At 42.5% G+C, this 19,026-nt stretch overlaps 1 protein-coding gene across 1 annotated transcript in view; it reads right to left on the reverse strand.

Annotated features, from left to right (window-relative positions):
• nectin3a (nectin cell adhesion molecule 3a) overlaps positions 1–16,640 on the reverse strand; it is a 65,550-nt gene extending 48,910 nt beyond the window's left edge. The window contains exon 1 of the mRNA XM_014163107.2: positions 16,439–16,640. Coding sequence (XP_014018582.1) covers positions 16,439–16,532 — 94 coding nt within the window. The 5' untranslated portion in view covers positions 16,533–16,640. The remainder of the gene's footprint in view (positions 1–16,438) is intronic.
• Between the last annotated feature and the right edge of the window lie 2,386 nt (positions 16,641–19,026).

Here is a 19,026-nt window from a genome sequence, read left to right on the forward strand (position 1 = left end):
CTAATTGAAGCCTTTCAGCATGGTGATTTCAGCAGAGGAATGGGTCCTGAGAGATTGGATCTGTATTTGTGACAAGCTATAGGCTACTCTTTTTTTTTTTAAATGATCGCTTAAATTCACAGGCCTATTAACGATGTCTGCCTTTGCAGTGCCTGGCTATAATTAGAAAATGGTCTTTAAGAATCTTGGCAATGGCAATGGGGAGGGATTAGTGAGCGAGCACAATGTTGCAATCGTTCCCATGCCCCAGAGTCTTCTTTTGGTCAGTCAGCTTGAGGAAGAGCAGGAAAACAAGTCCGTCATCTGATTTGTGTCTATAACCAAAATACAATCTGTTTAAATTTACTAGTTCAATATCAAAAAGGATGTAATTAAACCATGTCCACGCTTGTGTAGACAATATCAGGTAATAGGCTACTTTATTTCTCTTCAGGTCCTACAGTAAATCCATTATTTTGACAACTCTATCGTAAGGGACAACAGGAGCATCTTTTTCCTCATTGTAGTTGACAAGCATCCTCTGGCTGAGACACAGATCACTAAATATATTGTTTCCTAACAGTCCAAGAAAATAGTTAATCTGTATATTTCCTTGAGAATGCCTTGATAATTTAGGCAAGAAATATAGGATATAATACCAGGCTTGATGGGCTGCATGCAGGCCATTGCTTTAGAGAAATTATTCTTAATAAGGGGATGCTTCTAGTGAAGCTATGAACTTGTTTAAACTTAGAAAGTAAATGGTTGATATAGATCAGAATTTTACTTACGCATAAGTTCCTAGCTAGCCAAGTGAACTGGACCAAAACTGCTGAGCAAGGCTGTCTATTCTTCCTTTCAATAATTGCTTGCAAATCTTCATGCAATCACCAGTAACGATGATGGGATGATAAGATGTTTCACCATCTAATTTGTCGAATAACCAGACCATATTCAGCCACTTAAACTCTATGATTTACAGTGCCTTCGGGAAGTACTCAGACCCCTTGACGTTTGTCACATTTTGTTACGTTACATGCTTATTCTAAAATAGATTAAATAAATAAAAAATCATCAGAAATCTACACACAATACCCCATAATGACAAAGCGAAAACTGATCTTAAGAATTTTTGTAAATGTATTAAAATTTAAAAACAGAAATACCTTATTGACATAAGTATTCAAACCCTTTGCTATGAGACTTGAAATTGAGCTCAGGTACATCCTGTTTCCATTGATCATCCTTGTGATGTTTCTAAAATTTGATTGGAGACCACCTGTGGTAAATTCAATTGATTAGACATGATTTGGAAGGTACACCTGTCTATATAAGGTCCCACAGTTGACAGTGCATGTTAGAGCAAAAACAAAGTCATGAGGTCGAAGGAATTGTCCGTAGAGCTCTGAGACAGGATTGTGTCAAGGCACAGATCTGGGGAAGGGTACCAAAAAATGTCTGCAGCGTTGAAGGTCCCCAAGAACACAGTGGCCTCTATCATTCTTAAATGGAAGAAGGCTGGAACCACCAAGACTATTCCTAGTGCTGGCCGTCAGGCCAAACTGAGCAATCAGGGGAGAAGGGCCTTGGTCAGGGAGGTGACCAAGAACCCGATGGTCACTCTGACCGAGCTCCAGAATTCTTCTGTGGAGATCGGAGAATCTTCCAGAAGGACAACCATCTCTGCAGCACTCAACCAATCAGGCCTTTATGGTAGAGTGACCAGACAGAAGCCAATCCTCAGTAAAAGGCACAAGACAGCCCGCTTGGAGTTTGCCAAAAGGCACCTAAAGACTCTCAGACGATGAGAAACAAGATTCTCTGGTCTGATGAAACCAAGACTGAACTCTTTGGCCTGAATGCCAAGCCTTATGTCTGGAGGAAACCTGGCACCATCCCTACAGTGAAGCATGGTGGTGGCAGCATCATGCTGTGGGGACAGGGACTGGGAGACTAGTCAGGATCAAGGAAAAGATTAACAGAGCAAAGTACAGAGAGATACTTGATTGAAACCTGCCCCAGAGAGCTCAGGACCTCAGACTGGGGCCAAGGTTCACCTTCCAACAGGATAATGACCCTAAGCACACAGGCAAGACAACGCAGGAGTGGCTTCGGTGAAAGGTCTCTGAATGTCCTTCAGTGGCCCAGCCAGAGCCCCGACTTGAACCTGATCGAACATCTTTGGAGAAACCTGAATATAGCTGTGCAACAATGCTCCCCATCCAACCTGACATAGCTTGAGAGGATCTGCAGAGAAGAATGGGAGAAACTCCCCAAATATAGGTGTGCCAAGCTTGTAGTGTCATACCCAATAAGACTCAAGGTTGCAATTGCTGCCAAAGGTGCTTCAACAAAGTACTGAGTAAAAGGTCTGAATACTTATGTAAATGTGATATCAGTTTTTTTTTTTTTATTAACCTGTTCTTGCTTTGTCATTATTGGGAATTGTGTGTAGATTAATGAGGAAATAAAAGATTCAATCAATTTTAGAATAAGGCTGTAACCTAACAAAATGCAGAAAAAGTCAAGAGGTCTGAATACTTCCTGAAGGCACTGTATATAATGTATTTTTAGTGCCTATTTATTATGACACTTAAATCTGCAATATGTAACTTTTTGGGCGACCTGACCAAATTCACCTAAAAATATGAGTTATAGCTGTCATTGAAAGCAAGTCTAAGAAGAGGTAGATCTGTGCTTCAAGTTAAGTTTTGTTTTTGTGTCTCTTACTTTCAGTTTTGTACACCAGCTTCAAACAGCTGAAAATGTAATATTTTTGGTTATTGAGAAGACATTTCACAGCGGTTTAGATGGTACAATGATTCTCTACACCATTGGGTATTCAACTCCTACCATACGAGGTCTGGAGCCTGCTGGTTTTCTGTTGTACCTGAATTAATTGCACCCACCTGGTGTCCCAGGTCTAAATCAGTCCTTGATTAGAAAGACAAATGAAAAATATGCATTGGAACTGGCTTCGAGGTCCAGAGTTGAGTTTAAGGGCTCTACACTATACATTGCTTGTTTTGTCACAAACTGAAATTAGATTAACTATTCGAATTTTAGCAACCAGGAAATGGCGGAGCAATTCCATACTGTGATAAATTGCCTGAATTGATGCCATAATGATAAATAGAATGATAAGTTTATAACAATGTGCACCACAGTTGTTTAAATATCCTTTAAACTACTACTAGTTTGATGGTTGTAGCCATCAATTGTCCCATTAACAATCACTCATATTAGCAAACCTATTTCATTTCAAACTTCACATTTCTCTAGTATAGGCTACTTATCGTAACAAACAATATCAGCTGAATGCCTGCAATAAGTGATCGATATGGTCGGTGTCAATTTTCGGTTTATCGTCCCAGCTCCATTGCAGTGCACAGTACTGTGCCAATAATTTGACGAAGACCCAGTTTGGGGTTGAAACATTGTCCTATTAACCTGTTAGGGCTAGGGGGCAGTATTGACACGGCTGGATAAAAAACGTACCCAATTTAATCTGGTTACTACTCCTGCCCAGTAACTAGAATATGCATATAATTATTGGCTTTGGATAGAAAACACCCTAAAGTTTCTAAAACTGTTTGAATGGTGTCTGTGAGTATAACAGAACTCCTATGGCAGGCCAAAACCTGAGAAGATTTCAAGCAGGAAGTGGCCTGTCTGAGAAGTAGTGTTTCATCTTGGCTCTTTTTATTGAAGACTCAGGATCTGTGCAATAACGTGACACTTCCTACGTCTTCCATAGGGTCTCAGAGCCCGGGAAAACGTTGAACGATATCGAGGCAGGCTCTGGCTGAAACACTTTATCGCTTTTGGCAAGTGGCCACTCAGAGTACTATGGGCTTAGGCGCGCGCCCGCTTCGACCGAATGCTTTGTTTTCCTTTGTCTGTTAATCTAAACGCAGATTCCCGGTCGGAATATTATCGCTTTTTTATGAGAAAAATGGCATAAAAATTGATTTTAAACAGAGGTTGACATGCTTCGAAGTACGGTAATGGAATATTTAGAATTCTTTTGTCACGAATTGCGCCATGCTCGTCACCCTTATTTAGCCTTTAGGATAGTGTCTAGAACGCACAAACAAAACGCCGCTGTTTGGCTATAACGATGGATTATTTTGGACCAAACCAACATTTGTTATTGAAGTAGAAGTCCTGGGAGTGCATTCTGACGAAGACAACAAAGGTAAGAACATTTTTCTTATAGTAAATCTGACTTTGATGAGTGCTAAACCTGCTGGGTGTCTAAATAGCTAGCCCTGTGATGCCGGGCTATCTACTGAGAATATTGCAAAATGTGCTTTCACCGAAAAGCTATTTTAAAATCGGACATAGATTTCGAGTGCATAGAGGAGTTCTGTATCTATAATTCTTAAAATAATTGTTATGCTTTTTGTGAACGTTTATCGTGAGTAATTTAGTAAATTCACCGGCAGTGTTCGGTGGGAATGCTAGTCACATGCTAGTCACATGCTAATGTAAAAAGCTGGTTTTTGATATAAATATGAACTTGATTGAACAAAACATGCATGTATTGTATAACATAATGTCCTAGGGTTGTCATCTGATGAAGATCATCAAAGGTTAGTGCTACATTTAGCTGTGGTTTGGGTTTATGTGACATTATATGCTAGCTTGAAAAATGGGTGTCTGATTATTTCTGGCTCGGTACTCTGCTGACATAATCTAATGTTTTGCTTTCGTTGTAAAGCCTTTTTGAAATCGGACAGTGTGGTTAGATTAACGAGAGTCTTATCTTTAAAATGGTGTAAAATAGTCATATTTTTGAAAAATTGAAGTAATAGCATATCTAAGGATTTGAATAACGCGCCACAGGATTCAACTGGCTGTTGAGTAGGTGGGACGCAAGCGTCCCACCTAGCCCATAGAGGTTAAACACATTGGGAGCATTACACCAGTATACAGATTTACTTTTTGTTCTGCGTCAATCATTCCTGGTGCTCTGGTTGTTTTCAAACAGTCTACATCACTGCCCATGTCAGCAATCAGCACAAACAATTGAGGAGGAAGGGAAACCAAACACAACAAAAACAAATCCAGTGAACTGTGTGTGCTCCAGTGCCCCGTAAAAGCACTGGTTTGGTCAGCGTGGCATCCTACCAGAAGGCGTGTACTTGCTAGCCACTCCAACTCTCTCCCTCATGCTCTCTTCGTCTCACCCTTTTCCTCCTCCAGATTAGTGTAGTAATCTGTCTTGATACACTGAACCACCCACTTAGTTTGAACAGTTAGCATTGCTATGATTTGCTTATTCTGCAATTTTTTTAAGGAGAGATGTGTCAGCACCATCGCTCGGGACACATATTAAACAATCAAAACCGTCTGGACTAAAACACGCCCAGAATGACAAGTGTCTATTTATTGTCCTAATCCTTCCCAGCCAAATGCTTACTACTCCTCCCATTCACAGATGGTACTATTGTCCTATCTTCCCTTTAGTTCTCCTTGTCTCCTTGACTTTGTTTAGGGTGATTCGTGGATAAGCCTAATTAGAAATATAACAGCATTCCTTTTTAAACTTTAAATAGAACTGGCCAGTTGTTTTGTTCCCTTGCTTTCACAATTCAGAGTAAAGTCACAATAAAAACCACAGCTAACTGACAATCATGTCGTAAGACAGCAGAGCAATCATCTATCATCCATCTCCCCAACGGTTTGTAAAGAGTAGCCTAGTTGGGTTGTTGACATGTGGACCAATTTCATCAACACAATGACAGACACAGAAGCCTCAGTCTGCACCCCATGTCACCATCAAAGCCTGTCAGATTATATTCAAACTCAAAGCAGCACGAAGATCCATCCAGCTTTTTCGTCACATAAGCCTCACTGTGAGCTGGGAATGAACGCAGAAAAGGAGACCAGGTATGCGCTGGTCAAAAGTAGTGCACTTTATAGGGAATAGGGTGCCATTTGGGATGTAATGCAGTCTAGAGATGTCTGGTGAGTGGTGAGTTGAAAGTACCTACAGAGCCAAAGAGGGATGTGAAAAGACCGCTAGCCTAGCTGGGATTGCCTAGCTGGGATTGCCTAGCTGGGATTGCCTAGCTTGGAGAAGTAAACTAGGAAAGTAAAAGTTGGCAGAGCCCCAGTTGGGACATGGTGGTCTGAAATCCCATTAGAGACATAGCTGCTGTATATCTTAAACAAGCGGCTGGGTCGCTCTGAAAGCCAAATCAATTACTCCATGTTAGTGGACAAGGTCTTTTGGCTGCCTCACAGTTCCTGGGTTTGGGTGTCTGACATCATTTGAGACACGTAGGCTTCAGGCTTGTGATCTGGGGCCCGGGAGGGAGGATTTAAGCCTTGTGCCATTCTTATGATCTACCTCGCTTTTCATCACTGGTGGTCAACGACTAGGCAGAAAGTAGTCCTATAAGTCAGGCTACTTGAAAGATATTTAGCTGAGAAATTCCTCAGTGGTAGTGATGGGGGGCAAAAATGCTCTTTGTCAAATTCAGCAGTGGTGACAGGACTTGAAGAGCGAATGTCCATCACATGCACAGCATAGCTTGACCATCTGGCTAATTTTGCACTAATTACAAATTACAACCAAATGTACACTAGAATCCAAAGTTTCACACAAGGCCAGATTTCCTTGTAATTGTGATCCAAGCTCAGAATGTCAGAGAAGGGCAATAGTAAATAGCATTTGAATAGGTATTTCCTAAGTAAGACATTCTGACAGGCCTCATTCACCATGTAGGCCTAGCCTCAAGGATGGATTATAAAAGTAATGGGTCAGACTAAACTCACAAGTAGTCCTAGGATAAAACACTTGGTAACAGTGCCTCCATGATCAGCCTCAGTCCAATATACTTTTCACCATGATAGTGCAGTAACAGTGAACATGACCATGCAACTCAGTCTGCATCAGTGTTTCCGTTATGAAAATGTGGCGCCGGACATTTGACCAGCAGCATTTTTTATTTACCGGACCCATATGCTGTTACATTCCCCAGCAAGAAAAACAAAAATGTCGCTCAAAAACCAGAGGGAACTAACAAAAAGTCACTGAACAACAACCAAAACGAAACAGATGGAATTTCGGAGGGGTTCTGAAAGACACTTGGCGTCCACTGATAGTTGACTAGCAGCAACAACTGGAACCTAAACGCCCACCATGAGTGTCCACTAAATTTGCCCAAGAAGAGTCAAAAATGAAAAACCCACACCAAACGTAAAAGATAGGAAGCAAACCAAAAAGATGGAGCAAAATGAAATTAGGGAAATTAGAAAAAGGAATGTTTTTCTAGAAATCAAATAGGGAGCGCTACTCTTAAATAGCTCCTGGGCCAGCACAGGTGAAACACCTTCCCACTAACGAGATGGCAACCAGCACAGGTGTAACACATACTGACTAACGAGTTGACAAAAATATGTGCGCCCTACGTGCTAACGAGCTATACGTGCTAAGGTCCAACCTCAAAACATAAATGGAAAAACCAAAACCTGTAACAATGCATTGGGTGAGTAACCTGATTAGGGCATCCACCCATGGTGCTCAGAATGACAGTAATCACATTTAGATTATGGTAATTCATCTTAACAGAACACGCAAGTCGAGGATGCAATGACATGTGTCCTTACCGTACACTTTGAAGATGTTAGAATAACTGTCCACATTTACTTTTCCTCAGCCACAAGACGAGTAAATAACAGCAAAATCACTAGCCTATGCATAGGCGGCGCTTCAGTTTTAAGTTTGGGGAAGTACATTTTAACCATAAAAATGCACCTTTATAATAAGCATTCCATGCATCATCGCATTTGCAGACTTACTATTTGTAATGTCATGAGTAGATTGGATAGTCATAATTTAAGCTAAATTACAGGGAAGCCTACTCTGCCGACCCTGATCAATAAAAATGACATTGTCCATATAATAGGCCTACGTTGAGGGGAGACAAATAGAATATGACATCGATCTAAACTGGAGGAGGAAATGATTGTCCAAAAACAAACTTTTAAGTGGCACTGACCTAACAATGATAAAGAGTGAATATGCGCAGTGCACACTCACTGGGGATATGGCCGATGCTCTCTTCTGGTGCCAATAAGATAGGAATAGGGTGCCATTTGGCCATTTGGGGGAGACTGAAATTGTACTCTGTACCCTGCTACTCCGACAGCTCTGCTCCCCAGATAGCTCCCTCCACATGGCAGTCCCTTGTTAAAAAATTCCAGTGTAACTACAAAGAGAGAGAGGAGCGCTGCAAACAAACAAGCTCTTTGTGTAATGTCCTTGGTGACAGGGACGAGGACACAGTAGCTACCTGTTTGATTCACATTGCCCACCGAGGCTCCAGTACCTACCTGTGAGCTATAAGATGGCGCCAGAAGGGATGGCTGCCGTTGTACGGGCTCCTGCTACTCTGTGTGCGTTGTTTGTAATTTTTTTGTACATAATGTTTCTGCCACCATCTCCTATGACCGAAAAGAGCTTCTGGACATCAGAACAGCGATTATTCACCTTGGACTGGACAAAGATTTTTTTCTTTAATGAATCGGAGGCGAAATATTTACAGCTCCTCCTGGACCAGGCCCAAATCCCCGTCATACACATGAAGAAGAGACACCGATACAGGGTGCACAGATTCGGGTGCTTGATGAGAATTCATTGGTGAGTGGATAATCCGCCTATACCATCCGTCCTACTGGTGACCGTGCAATCACTGGAGAATAAACTGGATGTGCTCCGTTGGAGACTATCCTACCAACGGGACATTCAAAACTGTAATATCTTGTTTCACCAAGTCATGGCTGAACGAGGACATGTATAATATGCAGGTGGCGGGGGGTTTCGTGCATCGGCAAGACAGAACAACAACCTCCGGTAAGACGAGGGGTGGTGGTCTGTGTCTATTTGTCAATAACAGCTGGTGCACAATCTATAATATTAAGGAAGTCTTAAGGTTTTGCTCACCAGAGTACCTCATGATAAGCTGTAGACCACACTATTTACCGAGAGAGTTTTCATCTATATTTTTAGTAGCTGTCTATTTACCACCATAAACCGATACAGGCACTCAAAGAGCTGTATAAGGCCAAAAGCAAACAAGAGAATACTCACCCAGAAGCGGCACTCCTAGTGGCCGTAGATTTTAATGCAGGAAAACGTAAATCCGTTGTACCTTTCTTTCTATCAGCATGTCACTCTTGCAACCAGAGCAAAAACATTTTTGACCACCTTCACTCCACACAAAGCTTTCCCTCACCCTCAATTTGGCAAATCTGACCATAATTGTATCCTGCTTACAAGCAAAAACAGGAAGTACCAGTGACTCGCTCAATATGGAAGTGGTCTGATGACGCGGATGCTAAACTACAGATCTGTTTTGCTAGCACAAACTGGAATATGTTCTGGGATTCATCCGATGGCATTGAGGAGTATACCACATAGTCACCGGCTTCATCAATAAGTGTATCGACGACTTCGTCTCCACAGTGACCATATGTACATATCCCAACCAGAAGCCAAGGATTACATGCAACATCTGCACTGAGCTAAAGACTAGAGCTGCCGCTTTCAAGGAGCAGGACACTAATCTGGATGCTTATAAGAAATCCCGCTATGCCCTCCGACGAACCCTCAAACAGGCAAAGCGTCAATACAGGGCTACGATTGAATCCTACTGCACTGGCTCTGACGACTATGTGATCACGCTCTCCGTAGCCGATGTGAGTAAGACCTTTAAACAGGTCAACATTCACAAGGCCGCAGGGCCAGACGGATTACCAGGGTGCGTACTCAGAGCATGCAAAGTCCAACTGGCAAGTGGCTTCAGACATTTTCAACCTCTCCCTGACCGAGTCTGTAATACCTACATGTTTCAAGCAGACCACCATAGCCTCTGTGCCCAAGAACACTAAGGTAACCTGCCTAAATGACTATCGCCCTCTAGCACCCACGTCTGTAGCCATGAAGTGCTACTGGTCCCGTGTGGCTCAGTTGGTAGAGCATGGTGTTTGCAACGCCAGGGTTGTGGGTCCGATTTCCACGGGGGACCAGTACGGGAAAAGAATGTATGAAATGTATGCATTCACTACTATATGTCGCTCTGGATAAGAGCGTCTGCTAAATGACTAAAATGTAAAAAAAAATATTTAAAAAAAGGTAAAAGGCTGGTCATGGCTCACATCAACACCATCAACCCAGAAACCCTAGACCCACTACAATTTGCATACCACCCCAACAGAACCACAGATGACGCAATCTCCATTGCACTCCATACTGCCCTTTCCCACCTGGACAAAAGGAACACCTACGTGAGAATGCTGTTCATTGACTGCAGCTCAGAAATCAACACCATAGTGCCCTCAAAGATCATTGCTAAACTAAGGACCCTGAGACTAAACACCTCCCTCTGCAACTGGATCCTGGACTTCCTGGTGGGCCGCCCCCATGTGGTAAGGGTAGGCAACAACACATCTGTCACACGCTGATTCTCAACACGGGGGCCCTCAGGGGTGCGTGCTTAGTCCCCTTCTGTACTCCCTGTTCACCCACGACTGTGTGGCCATGCACGACTCCTATAACATCATTAAGTTTGCCAACGACACAACGGTGGTAGGCCTGATCACAGACAATGATGAGACAGCCTACACGAGGAGGTCAGAGACACTGCCAGGACAACAACCTCTCCCTCAACGTGAACAAGGCAAAAGAGCTGATCGTGGACTACAGGAAAGAGGGGTCCGAACACACCCCCATTCACATCGACAGGGCTGTAGTGGAGCGGGTCGAGAGCTTCAAGTTCCTTGGCAGTCCACATCACTAACAAATATCATGGTCAAAACACACCAAGACAGTCGTGAAGAGGGCACGACAATACCTATTCCCCCTCAGGAGACTGAAAAGATTTGTTATGTGCCTTCAGATCCTCATAAAGTTATACAGCTGCATCACTGAAAGCATCCTGACTGGTTGCATCACCTCTTGGTATGGCAACTACTCGGCATCCGACCGCAAGGTGCTACAAAGGGTCGTGCGTATGGCTCAGTACATCACTGGGGCCAAGCTTCCTGCCATCCAGGACCTCTATACCAGGCGATGTCAGAGGAAGGCCCTAAAAATTGTCAAAGACTCCAGCCACCCTAGTCATAAACTGTTCTCTTTGCTACCGCACGGCAAGTGGTACCAGAGCACCAAGTCTAGATCCAAAAGGCTCCTTAACAGCTTCTACCCCCAAGCCATTAGACTGCTAAACAGTTAATCTAATGGCTACCCAGACTATTTGCATTGACCCCCTTTTTTACGATGCTGTTATTCGCTGTTTATTATCTATACATAGTCACTTTACCCCTACCTACATGTACATATTACCTCAATTTACCTCGACTAACCTGTATGCCTGCACATTGACTCGGGACCGGTGCCTCCTGTATATAGCCTCGTTATTGTTATTTTATTGTGTTACTTATTTAGATTTTTCTTATTTTAGTTCATTTCATGAATATTTTAGAAAATATTTTCTCACTTTGTTTTTTAAATTCTGCATTGTTGGTTAAGGGCTTGTAGTTAAGCAATTCACAGTAAGGTCTACACATGTTGTATTCGGTGTATGTGACAAATTCAATTTGATTTGATTTGTTTTAGCTAGGACTATAGGGGAGATAAGAGTATGATTCAAATTGTAATTTATTCACTTGGGATTCATACTACCTAAACTGTCACTCTAGCAGCTGATTACTTGCGAAAATCAGGAAGAAACTAGCCTACTTTTTGTTGATTGAACTTTGATGGTCTCCCAGCTGATGTTTGAAAAGTGTAGCTTTTTATGCCAGAATAAAATTATTTTTACTTTTGGCATTTAGGCTAGCCTTTGTCATAAGTGTGAGGGTTATTAGCATGTGGAAATCAAATCACTGCCAACAAAGATCTGTTGTACATTAAAAAGCACTGTCTCCTTAAATCACATACATCAACAGAGCATGTATGCAGGAATTACCAAGGTCTACGTGACAGAGTTAACACTGCATGTGTATGGGTTCATTACAACTGACAGTTGAGTGAGTGAAAGGTAGAGTGAGTGGTGAAAAAGGAGAGCCACACTAGTTTCCCATAACCCATGAGCTCCTATCCTAGAGGGACTACTCTGCTGACTGTGCACATCCTGCCTACACTGCTCCACTCTTTAATACCTCACTGTTAAACCACAATGCCCCAGTTGCCTCAGGTGCGTGCTGTGATCTGCTCTCCAGGTGGAAAAACTAAATTCCTGACAGCGGTAGGCAAAATTGTTTTTAAAGGTTGCCTCTATTCATTCACAGTATGGTCATTAACTGTGACGAATATCTGGAAGCCATTTATGCCACCCACTTATAGCTATGGAAGACTCAAAGAAGAAATGGCAACACTTAGGTTGCCCGTGTGCCATCATGTTGCCTAGTTACTTTGCATGAAACTACAGGTAAATAAGACCTACATGAAATAGCCTAATGGTTGAATTCTAAGTTAAAAACGTAGCCTCGTTACTGTGTAGTTACATGTAAATAGCCTAGTGCACACCACAAAATGAAGATGTAGGCCAACTAGTTTAATGGAATCTGTACAACTTTATAGTGACTGAAGCATTCAGATTGACTTCGATCATTCCAGAACAACAGAGTGCTTCGAATATAGCAGAAAAAAATATCACATCAGAACAGTATAGCCTACTTCCTAAAGCTATATTAAACTGCAGCATGTTATGAAATAAATGAATCAAACATCATGTCCCTGAAACGGATACCGATTCCTTTCTAAAAGGAAAATAGAGCTCTGGAAGAAGTGCTGTGTCACAGCCTAACAGGCAGCAGCATTGCTTACTGGTAGAGCCATGTTCACCCATGATGCCAGGGCTGGAGGTCACTCTGTTACATTCGCTAATGGACTACTACTCTAGTACTGGCCAGAGTGCTGCTGTAAAGCCTGCATGGCTACGACTGCATCCCAAATGGTGCCCATAGGGCTGGTCTAAAGTAGTGCACTATAGGGAATAGGGTGCCATTTGGGAAGTATGGCTACCTCTGTTCTGACAGTCTGTCAGAGGTGGAGGGTGGGCGCTCAGTAGCCTCAGTGGCCACAGCCAGCCTGCTCCCCACACAGCCAGCCTGCCCCCCACACAGCCAGCCTGCTCCCCCCACAGCCAGTCTGCTCCCCACACAGCCAGCCTACTCCACATACAGCCAGCCTACTCCACATACAGCCAGCCTACTCCACACAGCCAGCCTGCTCCCCACAGCCAGCCTGCCCCCCACACAGCCAGCCTGCTCCCCCCACAGCCAGCCTACTCCACACACAGCCAGCCTACTCCACACAGCCAGCCTGCTCCCCCCACAGCCAGCCTACTCCACCCACAGCCAGCCTACTCCACACACAGCCAGCCTGCCCCCCACACAGCCAGCCTGCTCCCCCCACAGCCAGCCTACTCCACACACAGCCAGCCTACTCCACACAGCCAGCCAGCTCCCCCCACAGCCAGCCTACTCCACGCACAGCCAGCCTACTCCACACACAGCCAGCCTACTCCACATACAGCCAGCCTACTCCACATACAGCCAGCCTACTCCACATACAGCCAGCCTACTCCACACAGCCAGCCTGCTCTCCAAACAGCAAGCCGTCAGCCGCCACTTCCCACAATAAAGCACAACACTCATCTGCTGATGGGCCTTCCTTCAAAAGAGCCTTTTAATGTGACTGGGCGATTTCAGATTGAATCTGCTGCTGCCTCACAAGTGAGATTAAGAGAGGATCAGATGGGATACAACAGCTGCTCATCATAGATGTGCACCCCAAACACAGCTTCTTTTGAAGCCTTGTATAGCTAAGCTTACCAATAGCAATTATAATGTCTTGCTTTTCCAAAATATAGCATGGCCAGAGTTGATGTGTCGTGTGTAGACTTATTGAAATTGTTTCAAAATAGTTTGGGTGGCTCTGAAGACTTTTTCCAATAAGAGGAAGAAAAATAATGGTCATTTATTAGTAACATAGAGACTAATACAGAGCATCAGTAATGGTGCCTTTTTGTAAGCACTAACGGAGGCTAACTCTGCCATGGCTTGGTGGCCAAAGCCTATGGGGAAATGAATGGGGTTGTTGTGAGGTTTTTGGTTAAAAAACAAAAATAAGGTATTCGGTAACACAGGTTTAGGATATCTTATACTTGTTGTTCTATGAGATAATCTTCATCAGCTAACATCACTGTGAATTTTGAAGCATTTATGTCATCAAAACAAGCACATAAAGCACATAAAGGCTTCATAATTCATAAAGGTCATGTTACCTGACTGATATTATCTCATAGAACAAAAACGTATAAGATCTCCTAAGCCTGTGTTAACCCCAGACCTTATTTTCATTTATCCCAGAACCTCATTCTTTCCCCATTAATGGCCAACGAACCAGAGCTAGAAAATGCTAACTCATTTCTGGTTTTTAGGACTACAAACCGGCGAGCTCGATAGTGTAATGTCCTCCAACTTCAAAGTCACAACAAGCTAAAGGCCAAACTGATGCTGTAGTACGGTGCATTAGACCTGTTCTTTGCATGTCTTTTTTCAAATCTATTTTCATCTTAAGCCTGTAATTTAGGTGGCTCCATTACTATATTATTTATTTATATTGCGAAGGAACCACACAGCCCTGAAAAAAGAAACCACCAAACTATGGTCTTCAATTACAGACCTCACAGTTTGGTGGAACCACGCCTGTGACTGTCCCCTCCCCTCCTCAGTCGACATCAGTCTTTCTACACTCTGGGTGCGCTGAAAATGACACATTCAGGGAATTTCGTCTACCCTCCATCTCTATCAAATCTGCCCTTCTTAAAATCCCCCACAGTCCATAGAAGAATCCCTAGCACACTGTCCAACACTAGTCTACACACTACATCATGATTTACAACAAAAATATAGCTCCTAAGCATCTACTGTCTGACCGGCAAGATTTATGAACCTCATAAATAATGTGGTCGTAAAGAGAGTGAGAAAGATGGCATACATGCAGGTGTGGGTGTGTGTGTGTGTGTGGGGAAGGGGAGTTATTACCAATCTAGGCTATAATGGGGTCATATCTGATTTCTTCGGACTAAAACAACAATAATACAGATCAGTGATTTACTGATATTTGCTCTGGTTAATGATCTGCTCTGGTTAATCTTTTACTATAATAAAATAGTACAGTATGTGTTGTGTCCTGCTATGAGTATGGGGTATAGTATAGGTTCTGTCCCAAATTACCTATATTGTGCATTATCTTTGATCAGAGCTCTATGGGCCCTGGTCAAAAAAGTGCACTATAAATGGAATAGTGTGCCATTTGGGACATATCCATAGAGTGGGGTATAGTATGCCTCCCCCCAGCTGCTCTGTTTGTGACAGCGAGACTGGAAGGTGCTCTGGAATAGAGCCCAACTGCAGGTCAATACTTCCAGACTCTGCGGCTGCAGTGCTTTTCCTCGTTCCTCTCTCAGTCACTGAAATGTCTTCATTTCTCCTGCCGCTACACACACCCAGCCTTAAGAGGCTCCTCTTCTCTCCCCTGCTTGCCTCTCCTCTGCCTTACATGTTCTATTCCATTTATTTATACATTTTTTAAACTTTGCAACCTTTGTAGTGGAACTACCTCCTTTTCATCAAGCAGCTGCATATGCACTGACAGGTGACATGGGATTTAGGAAAGTCTGTATTATTAGGAGATTAATGTGAGGTTAAATCGATACAAGTCATTTAGGATTTCATGATTCCAGTAATTTGCTAAATCACTGTCAACCTCGAGGTCAATGAAACATGATACCGTGGCTAAATCTTCAGTGGGGAATCTCTCTCTCTGACATTTTTCTTAAAACTTTGTTGCTATTCAAATCACTGCTTGGTCTGTCATTCCACTCATGAAAGAATAGAAACATCAAAACCCATTAAAGCCCACAACAAACGAAATGGTCTGACACCTAGTTAGTTTTTAGCACACTATATCAGATAGCTTCCCTTTGTTGTAGCAAGCTAAGAAACGTTAGTTATGGTCAAAGCCACATAATAGATCTCAAGCAACATTTATGTAGTTTCAATGGCACATCTCGATGCGAAAGATGCCGGGGAAAAAGTGAACTTCATTGCGTTTGTTAGAAATAATGTAGCTAATGGAGAAAATACTAGAACGTTAACTAGCCTTAGTTTCATACTCTAACTGAGGGAATATTAGCTAACTTACCAGAGACAATTCAGGCCAAAAACCTATTCGTCCCAACAAAACCGCTAACTCGCGAGTATGCACAGCACAGCACCGCACTCAGGTCGCTCCCATTCTATGGACCATAGAATTAGCATTCCCGTTAGCATAGCCAGCTACTTTACCACGTACAGTAGCTACAGTACAACTTCAATATCCAGAATTCCAAAATACATTCGTAAATAGATAAATTAAATGAAACTGACAACTTACAGGTAAACCCATAAATGAGAAGCAAAACTGTAGAAGCTTGCAGTCCATTGAGCGGCAGACTCTTGTGATAATCGAGTAGCAATCTTTTCGCCATGATCTCCCCGTGTACTTTCTCTCTGCCTCGATCCGCTTCTACGTCTGTTCTACCGCAGATTGCTTGCTTGCTTCTCTAGCAACTCCTCTCTATAGCGACTGCCCGGGCAGATGAGCTGTACCACTTCTGGGACTGACAGGGGCTCTCACACACCTTTATCAGTAAACGAATTCCTTTTTTTAATGCAACTTGTAAATACATGCATTAATTGTACAGTGTATAGCTAAGTAGTTAATGTGTCAAGACTTTATAGGGCCTTATTAGACTTACACCTCCTATTATTGACTAATGAGTACATTAAATTGAAATGGTGCATTGCAAATTATGTTATATCAGTTTTCCATTCAGGAATATCCCTAATATTATTTCACAGTTAGGCATATTTTTGTGGTGATACATTCCTAGGGCATTTCATTTATATCAGTTGTGTAATGGAGTCGATCCTATGTCAGTGATCACTTTGAGAATGATTCCTTGTCTGACAGACATGAATAAAATAAACATTTAAGAGTCAAGATCCTTTAAAACGTGTTAATTAAGTCTAAACAACAGTGTTGGGATGGTTTACAGCCCCTTTGAAGAAAAAACAGCAGGTTTGGACTTAACGTTCCCTCCAACCAAATAACATAGCACCATTGCCAGGTTACCACAACATTAACACTAAAGTCTCCATTTGAATGGGGTCTGATGATCTTCAAATCAATGAGAATGATGGATATATGACATATACCCCACTTATCCTGAAAATGTATGTTGGGCTACCACCCGCCTTTACTACCTCCATATTTCAGGAGCTGTTGCTGCAAACAACGTTTCTGTGGCATTTCCTTGTCTGTTTTCCTGTGTGCATTCCTGTGTTGTAATTAGAACAATACCTAGAAAGTGGCAAATCCAAATGTTTGTCAGTGAACACCAGTTGTTTGGCTAATAAAGAACAAGCAAACCCTAATGATTCCTAGTCATATAAGCAAAATAGTTTGGATACTTATATTGAAAGAACAACATCAGCAAGTCATTGCTCATAGCTGTGGGCTACAGTTATAAACAATCACATAATTATTTCAGACCGACATATACCCAGACAGCTGTAACTGAAAAATATCTGTTCTCTTAGATTTTCTCTTAAGATATGATATTTAAACAGATAAACAAACCGAAAACACAGAACTTTCCAATATGTGTGTCATGAAATAGGTGAGGCCAAAAACCTATTCCTTTCATATTTACCTTTCTATTTCAGTGTGGAGGGACATCCTCGTTAATTACCTCAGGGAGACAGACTCTAACCCTGCAGGTTCCCCTCATCTACTGCAATATTTAACCCAGTCCCTAAGCATCTCTCCACCATAGTGCCACCACAACCCATCCTAGCTGTGATTAAAGCCTGACCCACACAGTGTCTGCGTCTTGAATGGCACCCTATTCCCGATACAGTGCACTACTTTTGAACAGAGCCCTATGGGCCCTGGTCAAAAGTAGTGTACTATGTAGGGGACGCAGCTTGTGTGGGACGAAGTCTGTGTCTCTCCCCTCTATGCACCCTTGGCTGTGTTATTTATATCTTCAAAGAGTGATACATCCCCAAGTGAAAGTGGTGCCATTTATCCTAATCAATCACCCTCACCAGACCACTTCAGAAATGAATTGTATCTTCTGTTAATGTTGCTCAGTGCAATGGAAAGACTTAAAAAATAAGCTTGTTGATGGGATTATTAATCAAATCATTTATAATATAATATATCATAAGGAATTCCTGTGCTAGAATCAAATGGTTTATTGAGCCTTTATGGTGTGTGACCTTGGTAACAGTGGTGACTCACTGAGAGACCTTTAGACCCCTCTAAACATTTAGTCTGATTGTGTTATTACAATTCCTCCCTGGCAGACAGGGCTGTATTGGCACCACCTCCCCCTGTGACCAGTAGGTGCACATCCACAGGCTGTTGTCTGGGGCATTTGGTTTACCAGTCTGTGAAAACAGCCTTTGTTAAACTTGACATTCCTCTAGCAGTCACATTAGAGACTGCTAGAGAGCCAGCCCCACATTGTCCCTTCTCCTGCCAAGGTTTGGCCATCTAAGAGCAGCCTGGGGAGGATGGAGGTCATCCCAGTGCTGACTCGACACAATCCTGTTTACAACTTGAGTGGGGCCTCCCCTATAATGAACTCTGCCGCTTAACTTGACCTTAGGGGACGTGAGGGAACACAATTAGACTAATATACCTCAGTCACTTTACGGATGTGCATTCTCACAGATTATCCCTAAAAGCATCTCTGTACAGTTGAAGTCAGAAGTTTACATACACTTTAGCCAAATACATTTAAACTCAGTTTTTCACAATTCCTGACATTTAATCCTAGTAAAAATTCTCTGTCTTAGGTCAGTTAGGATCACCACTTTATTTTAAGAATGTGAAATGTCAGAATAATAGCAGAGAGAATAATTTATTTCAGCTTTTATTTCTTTCATCACATTCCCAGTGGGTCAGAAGTT

This window comes from Salmo salar, chromosome ssa20 (assembly GCF_905237065.1).
Source record: "Salmo salar chromosome ssa20, Ssal_v3.1, whole genome shotgun sequence".
Taxonomy (NCBI): Eukaryota; Metazoa; Chordata; class Actinopteri; order Salmoniformes; family Salmonidae; genus Salmo; species Salmo salar.